Consider the following 14,055-nt stretch of genomic DNA (forward strand, 5'->3'; position numbering starts at 1 on the left):
GCCTGGAGTTGGGGAAGGAGTGATGCAGACACTCCCATGGCCACCAGCACTGGGACTGTGCTGGGTCATACCTGAAGCCAGCATAGTACTAGGTCTCACCCAAGGCCTGTTGGTGAGAGTCCTGAGAGTCTTGATGTTTATTCAGGCCCCAAGGGCTATTTAGTGAGCAAATGATGAATCCTGCCGGGACTAGGTCTTCCTCTTCAGTGTAGCAGGTTCCTTCCAGTGAAGCAGGTTCTCTTCTGGCCCAGGGTGGATTTACAAATGCCATTGAAGGGTGAGGGCCTGGGGTCAGGGGTTTTAGGAATTTGTTTGGTGCTTTATTTTACTGGGGCTGAACTGGTACCCAGGTTGCAAGACTAAGTCCTCTCTGCTTTTCCCTTTTCTTTCCTCAAGCAGAAGGGCTATCTTTCCTCAAGCAGAAGGGCTATCTGCTCATGGGCACCACTGCCCCAGGCCAGTGGTGACTATACCCTGAGTACCACTGATGTTTATTCAAGGCCCAAGGGGTTTTTAGTCAGCAGTTGGTGAGTCCTACCAAGCCTGGTTCTCTCCTATCAGAGCTGCAGGTTCCTTTCTGGCCCAGGATGGGTCTAGAAATGCCCTCCAAGACCTAAGGTCTGGAATTAGGGACTTCAGGAGTCTGCTTGATACACTTTATCTGACTGTGGCTGAGCTGGATACCCAAATGTGTAGTCCATCCTCACACTGCTATAAAGATAGTACCCTTTAAAAAGTAATCTATAAAGGAAAGAGGTTTAATTGACTCACAGTTCCACATGGTTGGGAAGGCCTCAGGAAACTTAGAATCATGGTGGAAGGCAAAGGGGAAGGAAGGACCTTCTTCACATGGTGGCAGGAGAGAGAAATGCAAGCAGGGCAAATACCAGACCCTTGTAAAACCATCAGGTCTCATGAAAGCTCATTCACTATCATGAGAACAGCGTGGGGGAAACCACCCCCATGATCCAATCACCTCCCACTCGGTCTCGCCCTCAACACCTGGGGATTACAATTCAAGATGAGATTTGGGTGGGAACACAAAGCCTAATCATATCACCAAGTTGCAAAACAAAGTCATTTTACTCTTCCTCCTCCTTTCCTCAAGCAGAAGGTGTCTCTCACTGTGGCCACCACAGGTGGAAATGTGCTGGGTCACACCTGAAGCCAGCACAATACTGGGTCTCGCCCAAGGTCGTGATGACTACTGACTGGCTACCACTGATGTTTATTCAAGTTGGGGGAGGGGTGATGCAAGCACTCCCTTGGCTGCCCCAGCTGGTGTCTCACTGGATCCTGTCACCCTGAGTCTACTGGCTGTGAGCCCTGCACAGTATCAGGACTTGCCCAGGAATTGTGGTCCTTGTGGGCTAGACTGCCTTTCAGATTTGTTAGGACCCCAGAGTGCTTTAGCCAATGGTGGTGGGGCTAGCTGGAAGTCAGGTTCTGACTGCTGGGATGGACAGTTCCCCTCTGGCTAGGGCTTGTGTAAATGCTCCCTCTGTGGGCGATGGCCAAATTCTGCCCTGTATTGCTTTCCGCTATGTTAGGGGAGCAGTGAGTTCCAATGCAAAGTCCCCCAATCACTTTGCTATCCCTCCCCCCAAGTGCACAGATTCTCTCTTCCTGCCATGCTGCTTGGGGATGAGAGAGAGGTGGTATAGGCAATTCAAGATCATCTTTCCTACTCTCTTCAGTGCCTCTTTCCTTGACATGATGTTAAAACCAGGCACTGATTGCTTACCTGATTTTTGGTTCTTGTGAAGGTGCTTCTTATGTGGATAGTTGTTCAATTTGTTGTTCCTGCAGTGCAGATGATTGCTGGAGGATTCTATCCAGCCATCTTGCTTTACCTCCTAAGAGAGAGTAATTTCACCATATATAAAGAGCGCATACAAATTGATAAAAAGGTGAAATTTAAGAAAACAAGTGAAATCTGTGAACTGGTATTTTAAAGGAGATGATGTTCAAAGGGCTGACGAATATTTGAAAAGATGTTCAATAATGAGAACACATAGACACAGGGCGGGGCACATCACACGCCGGGGCCTGTCGGAGGGTGGGGGTCTGGGGGAGGGACAGCATTAGGAGATATACCTAATGTAAATGACGAGTTGATGGGTGCAGCAAACCAACATGGCACATGTATACCTATGTAACAAACCTGCATGTTGTGCACATGTACCCTAGAACTTAAAGTATAATAATAATAATAATAATAATAATAATAAAAGATGTTCAATGACAAAACAAGATGCAAGTTTAACCCTCCCTGCTTTTTTTGCAGATGTCAGAACAGATGGATAACATTACAGCTGAAGAAATTATAGACAAGCATCTCCAAAAAGGTTCTCAATAAGTATACCATAACTCTGATACTCTTCATTATTATTTTTAAAAGATGTAAATGATTAATCCTGTTCCAGGGTTTCAACTGGGAACACAAATTTCCTAAGGAATCAGTTTAAAGAGAAATTAAACTTCCTAAATAAAACAAGATGGGCATAAGGAAATACATAGAAAAGTCAACGGATGTAATAAACCTGAATTTCATTTTATTTTTGTCACTGCAAACATGGAGATTCCACTGGCGGTGAGACTGTTTTAGACCACAGAGATACGTAGGTGCAGACCCTGCTTCGGCAAACTTCAAATCTCAGGGAGAAAAATACATAAATAATGGTTGAGCTCTGGTTCATTCACCAAGCAAATATTTATTGAGCATGTATTATATGCCATCTGCCATTCTAAGTTATGGGAATAGAGTATAAACAAAATCAACTAGTAATTTTTAAATTTTACCAAGGAATACTGTGGTTAAACATGAAGATTCTCATGACCTATAGTTACTTATTTAGCTCTATGCTTACCCTTTATTTCTACAAACTTCTGTGTAACCTTTAAGCACTCAAAGGCAGGGAATAGAAAAAGTAAAAAGCAAGGCAAAGTGATCAATAGGTCCTCAATTTTTTACTGTACCTAGGATTGCATGATCTTGCATGATCTCTTTCATTCCATCAGCAAACAAGCAGAAAATAACACATGCCTTGGAGTACACACAAGGGCTTGAGACTTTTTTTTTTTTTTTTTTTAAGAAACAGAGTCTTGCTCTGTTGCCTAAGGCTGGAGTGCAGTAGTGCGATCATAGCTCACTGCAGCCTCAGACTTCTGGGCTCAAGCGATGGTCCCACCTCAGCCTCTCAAGTAGCTGGGACTACAGGCGTGTATGTTAATTTTTTTTTTTTTGAGATGGAGTTTTGCTCTTGTTGCTCAGACTGGAGTGCAATGGTGTGATCTCGGCTCACCACAACCTCCACCTCCTGGGTTCAAGCGATTCTTCTGCCTCAGCCTCCCGGGTAGCTGGGATTTACAGGCATGTGCCACCACGCCCAGTTAATTTTGTATTTTTAGTAGAGATGGGGTTTCTCCATGTTGGTCAGGCTGATCTCGAACTCCTGACCTCAGGTGATCTGCCCGCCGCGGCCTCCCAAAGTGCTGGGATTACAGGTGTGAGCCACTGTGCCCGGCCCCCAAATTTTTTTTTTTTGTGGAGACAGGGTCTTGCTATGTTGCCAAAGCTGGTCTCAAACTCCTGGCCTCAAGCAATCCTCCTGCCTTGGCCTCCCAAAATGCTGAGATTGCAGGCATAAGCCTTCTTTATACCCAATAAAACTTTCCTTTTCTCTAATAGCTGGAAAAAGTAGGGGTCAGAAGTGTTATAATGATTTTACAAAACTATCATAATTAAAATGGGTATCCAGAGACTTATCACTCTTCTTTTTTAGATTCCTGTCTTTTCAGTTTAATAAAATTCAAGTAACCAGGCTTTGATATTTGTGTATTAGTATACTTCACAGAGATGTCTCACAGATTTTTAAAATCTGAGCTTTGTTTTTGTTTTGTTTTGTTTTGTTTTTGGCCAAAGAAGGGCTCTGGCCAGTAGCTGAGGAAGCAACAAAAGAAGGTGACAGAGATCTACTATGTACCCATGATAATTAAAAATTTAAAAAAGAGGGCTGGGCACGGTGGCTCATGCCTGTAATCCCAGCAGTTTGGGAGGCTGAGGTGGGTGGATCACCTGAGGTCAGGAGTTTAAGACCATCCTGGCCAACATGGCGAAACCCCATCTCTACTAAAAATACAAAAAAGAAAGTTTGCAGGGTGTGGTGGCGCATGCCTGTAATCCCAGCTACTCGGGAGGCTGAGGCAGGAGAATCGCTTGAACCCGGGAGGGGGAGGTTGCAATGAGCCAAGATGGTGCCACTGCACTCCAGCATGGGTGACAAGGGCAAAACTCTGTCTCAAAAAAAAAAAAAAAAATTTAAAAAAGGTGACAGAGGATAGAAAACTTGTCACAAAGAAAAACAAAAATCAGTCCTGAATGGGTGAAAGTATTTATTCCAGATGGAAAAGGGGAAAGGACATCTATTGGTCTTAGATTCTAAGCTCTCATAAGACAATAACCGAGTTTTCATAATTGTCATGGGGCTTAGAAATGCATGCAATTAAAGAATTTAATAAATACTTTTGCTGCTATTGTTGTTTAATTATAATAAAGTGTCATAAACTCTTTATTATGTTGGTTTCCTGATAGATTTAGATGCAGAAGAAAATCAAAATGTAGTAAAGACATTGAGAGGCAAAGTGAGAGAAAAGCTAAAAATTTCTAAGGTAATGCTTTTTAAAATTTCCTGTTTTCAAATTTACTATTTTTTATTTATTTTATTTTATTATTATTATACTTTAACTTTTAGGGTACATGTGCACAATGTGCAGGTTAGTTACATATGTATACATGTGCCATGCTGGTGTGCTGCACCCATTAACTCCTCATTTAGCATTAGGTATATCTCCTAATGCTATCCCTCCCCCTTCCCCCCACCCCACAACAGTCCCCAGAGTGTGATGTTCCCCTTCCTGTGTCCATGTGTTCTCATTGTTCAATTCCCACCTATGAGTGAGAACATGCGGTGTTTGGTTTTTTGTCCTTGCGATAGTTTACTGAGAATGATGATTTCCAATTTCATCCATGTCCCTACAAAGGACATGAACTCATCATTTTTTATGGCTGCATAGTATTCCATGGTGTATATGTGCCACATTTTCTTAATCCAGTCTATCATTGTTGGATATTTGGGTTGGTTCCAAGTCTTTGCTATTGTGAATAGTGCTGCAATAAACATACGTGTGCATGTGTCTTTATAGCAGCATGATTTATAGTCCTTTGGGTATATACCCAGTAATGGGATGGCTGGGTCAAATGGTATTTCTAGTTCTAGATCCCTGAGGAATCACCACACTGACTTCCACAAGGGTTGAACAAGTTTACAGTCCCACCAACAGTGTAAAAGTTTTCCTACTTCTCCACATCCTCTCCAGCACTTGTTGTTTCCTGACTTTTTAATGATTGGCATTCTAACTGGTGTGAGATGGTATCTCATTGTGGTTTTGATTTGCATTTCTCTGATGGCCAATGATGGTGAGCATTTTTTCATGTGTTTTTTGGCTGCATAAATGTCTTCTTTTGAGAAGTGTCTGTTCATGTCCTTCGCCCACTTTTTGATGGGGTTGTTTGTTTTTTTCTTGTAAATTTGTTGGAGTTCATTGTAGATTCTGGATATTAGCCCTTTGTCAGACGAGTAGGTTGCAAAAATTTTCTCCCATTCTGTAGGTTGCCTGTTCACTCTGATGGTAGTTTCTTTTGCTGTGCAGAAGCTCTTTAGTTTAATTAGATCCCATTTGTCAATTTTGGCTTTTGTTGCCATTGCTTTTGGTGTTTTAGACATGAAGTCCTTGCCCATGCCTATGTCCTGAATGGTAATGCCTGGGTTTTCTTCCAGAGTTTTTATGGTTTTAGGTCTAACGTTTAAGTCTTTCATCCATCTTGAATTAATTTTTGTATAAGATGTAAGGAAGGGATCCAGTTTCAGCTTTCTCCATATGGCTAGCCAGTTTTCCCAGCACCATTTATTAAATAGGGAATCCTTTCCTCATTGCTTGTTTTTCTCAGGTTTATCAAAGATCAGATAGTTGTAGATATGCAGTGTTATTTCTAAGGGCTCTGTTCTGTTCCCTTGATCTATATCTCTGTTTTGGTACCAATACCGTGCTGTTTTGGTTATTGTAGCCTTGTAGTATAGTTTGAAGTCAGGTAGTGTGATGCCTCCAGCTTTGTTCTTTTGGCTTAGGATTGACTTGGCGATGTGGGCTCTTTTTTGGTTCCATATGAACTTTAAAGTAGTTTTTTCCAATTCTGTGAAGAAAGTCATTGGTAGCTTGGTGGGGATGGCATTGAATCTATAAATTACCTTGGGCAGTATGGCCATTTTCACGATACTGATTCTTCCTACCCATGAGCATGGAATGTTCTTCCATTTGTTTGTATCCTCTTTTATTTCATTGAGCAGTGGTTTGTAGTTCTTGAAGAGGTCCTTCACATCCCTTGTAAGTTGGATTCCTAGGTAGTTTATTCTCTTTGAAGCAATTGTGAATGGGAGTTCACTCATGATTTGGCTCTCTGTTTGTCTGTTATTGGTGTATAAGAATGCTTGTGATTTTTGTACATTGATTTTGTATCCTGAGACTTTGCTGAAGTTGCTTATCAGCTTAAGGAGATTTTGGGCTGAGACAATGGGGTTTTCTAGATATACAATCATGTCATCTTTAAACAGGGACAATTTGACTTTCTCTTTTCCTAAGTGAATTCCCTTTATTTCCTTCTCCTGCCTAATTGCCCTGGCCAGAACTTCCAACACTATGTTAAATAGGAGTGGTGAGAGAGGGCATCCCTGTCTTGTGCCAGTTTTCAAAGGGAATGCTTCCAGTTTTTGCCCATTCAGTATGATATTGGCTGTGGGTTTGTCATAGATAGCTCTTATTATTTTGAGAAACGTCCCATCAATACCTAATTTATTGAGAGTTTTTAGCATGAAGGGTTGTTGAATTTTGTCAAAGGCCTTTTGTGCATCTATTGAGATAATCATGTGGTTTTTGTCTTTGGTTCTGTTTATATGCTGGATTACATTTATTGATTTGTGTATATTGAGCCAACCTTGCATCCCAGGGATGAAGCCCACTTGATCGTGGTGGATAAGCTTTTTGATGTGCTGCTGGATTCGGTTTGCCAGTATTTTATAGAGGATTTTTGCATCAATGTTCATCAAGGATATTGGTCTAAAATTCTCTTTTTTGGTTGTGTCTCTGCCCGGCTTTGGTATCAGGATGATGCTGGCCTCATCAAATGAGTTAGGGAGGATTCCCTCTTTTTCTATTGATTGGAATAGTTTCAGAAGGAATGGTACCAGTTCCTCCTAGTACCTCTGGTAGAATTCGGCTGTGAATCCATCTGGTCCTGGAGGACTCTTTTTGGTTGGTAAGCTACTGATTATTGCCACAATTTCAGCTCCTGTTATTGGTCTATTCAGAGATTCAACTTCTTCCTGGTTTAGTCTTGGGAGAGTGTATGTGTCGAGGAATTTATCCATTTCTTCTAGATTTTCTAGTTTATTTGCGTAGAGGTGTTTGTAGTATTCTCTGATGGTAGTTTGTATTTCTGTGGGATCGGTGGTGATATCCCCTTTATCATTTTTTATTGTGTCTATTTGATTCTTCTCTCTTTTTGTCTTTATTAGTCTTGCTAGCAGTCTATCAATTTTGTTGATCCTTTCAAAAAAACCAGCTCCTGGATTCATTAATTTTTTGAAGGGTTTTTTGTGTCTCTATTTCCTTCAGTTCTGCTCTGATTTTAGTTATTTCTTGCCTTCTGCTAGCTTTTGAATGTGTTTGCTCTTGCTTTTCTAGTTCTTTTAATCGTGATGTTAGGGTGTCAATTTTGGATCTTTCCCGCTTTCTCTTGCGGGCATTTAGTGCTATAAATTTACCTCTACACACTGCTTTGAATGTGTCCCAGAGATTCTGGTATATTGTGTCTTTGTTCTCATTGGTTTCAAAGAACATCTTTATGTCTGCCTTCATTTCATTATGTACCCAGTAGTCATTCAGGAGCAGGTTGTTCAGTTTCCATGAAGTTGAGCAGTTTTGAGTGAGTTTCTTAATCCTGAGTTCTAGTTTGATTGCACTGTGGTCTGAGAGACAGTTTGTTATAATTTCTGTTCTTTTACATTTGCTGAGGAGTGCTTTACTTCCAACTATGTGGTCAATTTTGGAATAGGTGTGGTGTGGTGCTGAAAATAATGTATATTCTGTTGATTTGGGGTGGAGAGTTCTGTAGATGTCTATTAGGTCCGCTTGGTGCAGAGCTGAGTTCAATTCCTGGGTATCCTTGTTAACTTTCTGTCTCGTTGATCTGTCTAATGTTGACAGTGGGGTGTTAAAGTCTCCCATTATTAATGTGTGGGAGTCTAAGTCTCTTTGTATGTCATCAGGACTTGCTTTATGAATCTGGGTACTCCTGTATTGGGTGCATGTATATTTAGGATAGTTAGCTCTTGTTGAATTGATCCCTTTACCATTATGTAATGGCCTTCTTTGTCTCTTTTGATCTTTGTTAGTTTAATGTCTGTTTTATCAGAGACTAGGATTGCAACCCCACCTTTTTTTGTTTTACATTTGCTTGGTAGATCTTCCTCCATCCTTTTATTTTGAGCCTATGTGTGTCTCTGCACATGAGATGGGTTTCCTGAATACAGCACACTGATGGGTCTTGAGTCTTTATCCAATTTGCCATTCTGTGTCTTTTAATTGGAGCATTTAGTCCATTTCCATTTAAAGTTAATATTGTTATGTGTGAATTTGATCCTGTCATGATGTTAGCTGGTTATTTTGCTCGTTAGTTGATGCAGTTTCTTCCTAGCCTCAATGGTCTTTACAATTTGGCATGATTTTGCAGTGGCTGGTACCCGTTGTTCCTTTCCATGTTTAGTGCTTCCTTCAGGAGCTCTTTTAGGGCAGGCCTGGTGGTGACAAAATCTCTCAGCATTTGCTTGCCTGTAAAGGATTTTATTTCTCCTTCACGTATAAAGCTTAGTTTGGCTGGATATGAAATTCTGCGTTGAAAATTCTTTTCTTTAAGAATGTTGAATATTGGCCCCCACTCTCTTCTGGCTTGTAGGGTTTCTGCCGAGAGATCCGCTGTTAGTCTGATGGGCTTCCCTTTGTGGGTAACCTGACCTTTCTCTCTGGCTGCCCTTAACATTTTTTCCTTCATTTCAACTTTGGTGAATCTGACAATTACGTGTCTTGGAGTTGCTCTTCTCAAGGAGTATCTTTGTGGCGTTCTCTGTATTTCCTGAATCTGAATGTTGGCCTGCCTTGGTAGATTAGGGAAGTTGTCCTGGATAATATCCTGCAGAGTGTTTTCCAACTTGGTTCCATTCTCCCCGTCACTTTCAGGTACACCAATCAGACGTAGATTTGGTCTTTTCACATAGTCCCATATTTACTGGAGGCTTTGTTCATTTCTTTTTATTCTTTTTTCTCTAAACTTCCCTTCTCGCTTCATTTCATTCATTTCATCTTCCATCACTGATACCCTTTCTTCCAGTTGGCTCCTGAGTTCCACATTGGCTCCTGAGGCTTCTGCATTCTTCACATAGTTCTCGAGCCTTGGCTTTCAGCTCCATCAGCTCCTTTAAGCACTTCTCTGTATTGGTTATTCTAGTTATACATTCGCCTAAATTTTTTTCGAAGTTTTTAACCTGTTTGCCTTTGGTTTGAATTTCCTCCTGTAGCTCAGAGTAGTTTGATCGTCTGAAGCCTTCTTCTCTCAACTCGTCAAAGTCATTCTCCGTCCAGCTTTGTTCTGTTGCTGGTGAGGAACTGCGTTCCTTTGGAGGAGGAGAGGCGGTCTGCTTTTTAGAGTTTCCAGTTTTTCTGCTCTGTTTTTCCCCATCTTTGTGGTTTTATCTATTTTTGGTCTTTGATGATGGTGATGTACAGATGGGTTTTTGGTGTGGATGTCCTTTCTGTTTGTTAGTTTTCCTTCTAACAGACAGGACCCTCAGCTGCAGGTCTGTTGGAGTTTGCTAGAGGTCCACTCCAGACCCTGTTTGCCTGGGTATCAGCAGCGGTGGCTGCAGAACAGCAGATTTTTGTGAACCACGAATGCTGCTGTCTGATCGTTCCTCTGGAAGTTTTGTCTCAGAGGAGGACCTGGCCGTGTAAGGTGTCAGTGTGTCCCTACTGGGGGGTGCCTCCCAGTTAGGCTGCTCGGGGGTCAGGGGTCAGGGACCCACTTGAGGAGGCAGTCTGCCCGTTCTCAGATCTCCAGCTGCGTGCTGGGAGAACCACTGCTCTCTTCAAAGCTGTCAGACAGGGACATTTAAGTCTGCAGAGTTTACTGCTGTCTTTTTGTTTGTCTGTGCCCTGCCCCCACAGGTGGAGCCTACAGAGGCAGGCAGGCCTCCTTGAGCTGTGGTGGGCTCCACCCAGTTCGAGCTTCCCGGCTCCTTTGTTTACCTAAGCAAGCCTGGGCAATGGCAGGCGCCCCTCCCCAAGCCTCGCTGCCATCTTGCAGTTTGATCTCAGACGCTGTGCTAGCAATCAGCGAGACTCCGTGGGCGTAGGACCTTCCGAGCCAGGTGCGGGATATAATCTCCTGGTGCGCTGTTTTTTAAGCCTGTCGGAAAAGCGCAGTATTAGGGTGAGAGTGACCCAATTTTCTAGGTGCCATCTGTCACCCCTTTCTTTGACTAGGAAAGGGAACTCCCTGACCCCTTGCACTTCCCGAGTGAGGCAATGCCTCACCCTGCTTCGGCTCGCACACGGTGCTCTGCACCCACTGTCCTGTGCCCACTGTCTGGCACTCCCTAGTGAGATGAACCCGGTACCTCAGATGGAAATGCAGAAATCACCTGTCTTCTGCTTTGCTCACTCTGGGAGCTGTAGACCGGAGCTGTTCCTATTCGGCCATCTTGGCTGCCAGACCCAAATTTACTATTTAAATGAGACATTTAGCCCAATAAAGTTTTCTTTGTCAAAAGAGAGCCGAAATTCAGTGTTAATATAGCTCCTTAATTCCTAAAGGCTTCCTATATATATATATATATTTTTTTTTCCTTTTGTCTCATAACATCCTTATAATGTCAAACCTAAAGCCAAGAAGAGCTAGGTGATTTGGTCATAGTAATTATAAATGACATTTCAGTATGTCTACTGATATTTCATGTACACATACCACACTTTTTAAAAGAAAAACATTGCAAAGTATTGATAGTTACAAATTTTGGACAAAAGACTTATGAGCACAATTATGTCTATTTCTGTAAAGATTTATTTATGTTGTGTTTCAGATTAATAAAGGTGAAAAATCTTCAACTGAGCAGCTCATTGATAGCAAAATATATCAAATGTCCAAGGTGAATAACTTTTCTCTTTTTTTACTTTTTAAAACAGCTTTATGGAAATATAGTTTACATAGCAAAACTTCACCCATTTAAAGTGTATTATGACTCGATTTCTAGTTAATTTACAGAATTGTTCAATCAATACCGCAGTTTAGTTTTTATCACCCAAAAAAGATTCCTCTTTATCAGTGATTGCCCATTTGCAATCACTCTTTATTCTTACTTGGCATTACTTTTTATCCTAAAAAAATTATAATAAAATATTGTTAAAAGATAAACTTAGGAACATTAAAATTTTAAAGAGTTTATTTGAACAGACAACAATCCATGAATTGAGGAGTGCCACTGTGCAGATGGTTAGGGCTCCACTGAAGGGGCATGCAGAGAAAACTTTTAAACGGTGCATGCGGAAGCAAGGCAAAGAAAACATTGATTGACTAGAATGGAGCAGTAGCCTTAAAGTTCCTAGTTAGAGATTAGTTGGCAGTTTCTGATTGGTAAAACTAAAGTTACATTTTCCTTGGATAGGACCATTCACACTGAGTTGGGTTTTGGTTTGCTTACATAGGAACTCAGGGCCCTAGAGCTGCTTCAGTCTAATGGCCTCCCAGTTAATTATTTTAACAATGTTATAGGTGACATCCAACTTATAGATTTTTAATGTGTAATCAATATTTGAAAATTCAATGTGTAATCACATATTTGGAACTTGAAATGACAAAACAACTCATATTTTTAGAGAGTTATATTATTTAGAGTACAAGCTAAATAGCTGTAACAAAAAGATTCAAAGTAAAGTGTTTTCATTAAGATAGAAGTTTCCTTTTTCTCTAATGTAACAAATCAGCAATCAGGGCTGATAGGAGAGTTTTGCCATCTCCAATATGTGATTTCCATCCATAAGTCCAATGGCAAAGCTGTAGTTTTCCATTTGCTAGCAAAAGGGAAGTGGGGAAGAAAGAACCAAATGATTTTAAGTTGATCTTTTAGGGGACAAGACCGGCAAACTGCACATATCATTTCCACCAAATGAATGTGGAAGAAGTGTCTAGGTTCTACTATTAGAGATGGGAGAAAAGACTGTAATGAGCAACTAATAGTTTCTGCCACAAGCACCTAGAGTATTTAAGTGCAAATTTTAAAATGCAAGGGTTTTTTTAAAATTTATCTTTGGCTCCTCCACAGAGCCCCTCTTAGGTGCTTAATAAAAATTATTTTAATTAAATGTAAAGGTAAAAGCAGACTAAAAAGTGACGTTTATGTGCATGTTATTCACTCAACACATGAATTAAAACATACCTAAATTGGATTTAATTTCACTACGAATAGTAAAAACTATAAAGAGTTACAAAGTTTGTCAAGGTCAATCCATTGAGTATCAGGAAAAGGGGTTAAAAGGAAGAGAAATTGGCTTCTAAGAAACACGATCCCAATTACCACACAGGAATATCTGCTCAGGAAGCAGAAGATTTTAGCAAGCGATTTTGAGATGTGCAGAGGTGATGGGGGGTAAAAGTATATACTGACAATCATATAAGCAGCATTGTTACAAGGTGAATAACTTTTAAGTTAATATGATGGCTACAGTGTAGATACAAACAATATAAAGATAAGCTTTTATCTTACAAGATAAAATCTTATAATTTTATATTTTATAAAATTATATAAAGTTATATCTTATAATTTTATATTTTACATATTTTAAATTCTTTCATTCCTAGTAACTATGAGTTTTACTTTTTATTATAGAATTGATTCCTTTCCCAAGCCTTCCTTAAAACATTTCATTTTAATATGTGCATGAGAAAGAAGTGATTTATCAATTCAAAGAGTCAGACAAGAGTGAAAAATGAGAGCTTCTTTGTCAGCAGGTTTACAACTAAGAATATACCACTTTTCAGACTTTTAATTGCTTCTAACTCCATGAAAGATTGTGGGCTGAGGTGGCAGTTTGTGTGTGTGTGTGTGTGTTTGTGCACACACACGTGCACGCGCCTGAACAGGACAACACCAAAAACAAGGAGAGAAAAGAAAGTTCCAGTGGAGCCAGCATTTGGTCAGACTCTTACCACCCAGACTAGAGTGAGGAGATAGTTTGGGAAGATGGAGAAGATTCTGGCTGTATATTCTGCCTTTTCTTGCAGTTACCAGAACATTAGAAACAAAACAAAAATAAAAACTCATGAACCAAACAGACTCAAAGCTAAATATACCTTGATATTGTCTGCCTTGGTGCTCCCTGTTTGCTAGAGAGATAACAATTATGTTTACCATATTACAGAAAACTATTTCCTTTACTTATAAGCAGAAAAAGTATTTATTTCAACACTAAATACTGGTTTATCATAGTTATCTCCACAGACTGAAGTCTCATTGGATGAAAGTCTTTCATTTTTCATTCTGAGTGGTGAAGAAGGTTCAGCTTTGGGCAAGTCTTCAGAGCAGGTTGGATTTGTTCGCCTCCCTCCCACCATCTCACTCTCAGGAAAAAATGATTCTTTATTAAAAGTGCGGAATGAAATACTTGGACGGGAGATGAAGTTTTATTATTGTGCCTTCATCTTTTCTTTGAATTAAGAAGCTGTTCATAATAATAAAATCTAGCATTTATTGAGTGCACTCTGAATGCCCAGTGATTACTAAATTTTTAACGCGGATTGTAGCAGTCAATCCTCATCTTAACCCTGTGAGGCAGGCATCATGCTTATCTTTACAGGTAACGAAAATCAAGCAAAGTGGGTTAAGCCTTGAT

General features: G+C 40.5%; 1 protein-coding gene across 1 annotated transcript in view; it reads left to right on the forward strand.

Moving 5' to 3' along the window:
• CC2D2B (coiled-coil and C2 domain containing 2B) overlaps window positions 1–14,055 on the forward strand; it is a 136,966-nt gene that overhangs the window by 11,562 nt on the left and 111,349 nt on the right. The window contains exons 4-7 of the mRNA XM_063669470.1: window positions 2,288–2,348; window positions 4,595–4,671; window positions 11,250–11,315; window positions 13,653–13,748. Coding sequence (XP_063525540.1) covers window positions 2,288–2,348; window positions 4,595–4,671; window positions 11,250–11,315; window positions 13,653–13,748 — 300 coding nt within the window. The remainder of the gene's footprint in view (window positions 1–2,287; window positions 2,349–4,594; window positions 4,672–11,249; window positions 11,316–13,652; window positions 13,749–14,055) is intronic.

Source organism: Pongo pygmaeus, chromosome 8 (genome assembly GCF_028885625.2).
Source record: "Pongo pygmaeus isolate AG05252 chromosome 8, NHGRI_mPonPyg2-v2.0_pri, whole genome shotgun sequence".
NCBI lineage: Eukaryota > Metazoa > Chordata > Mammalia > Primates > Hominidae > Pongo > Pongo pygmaeus.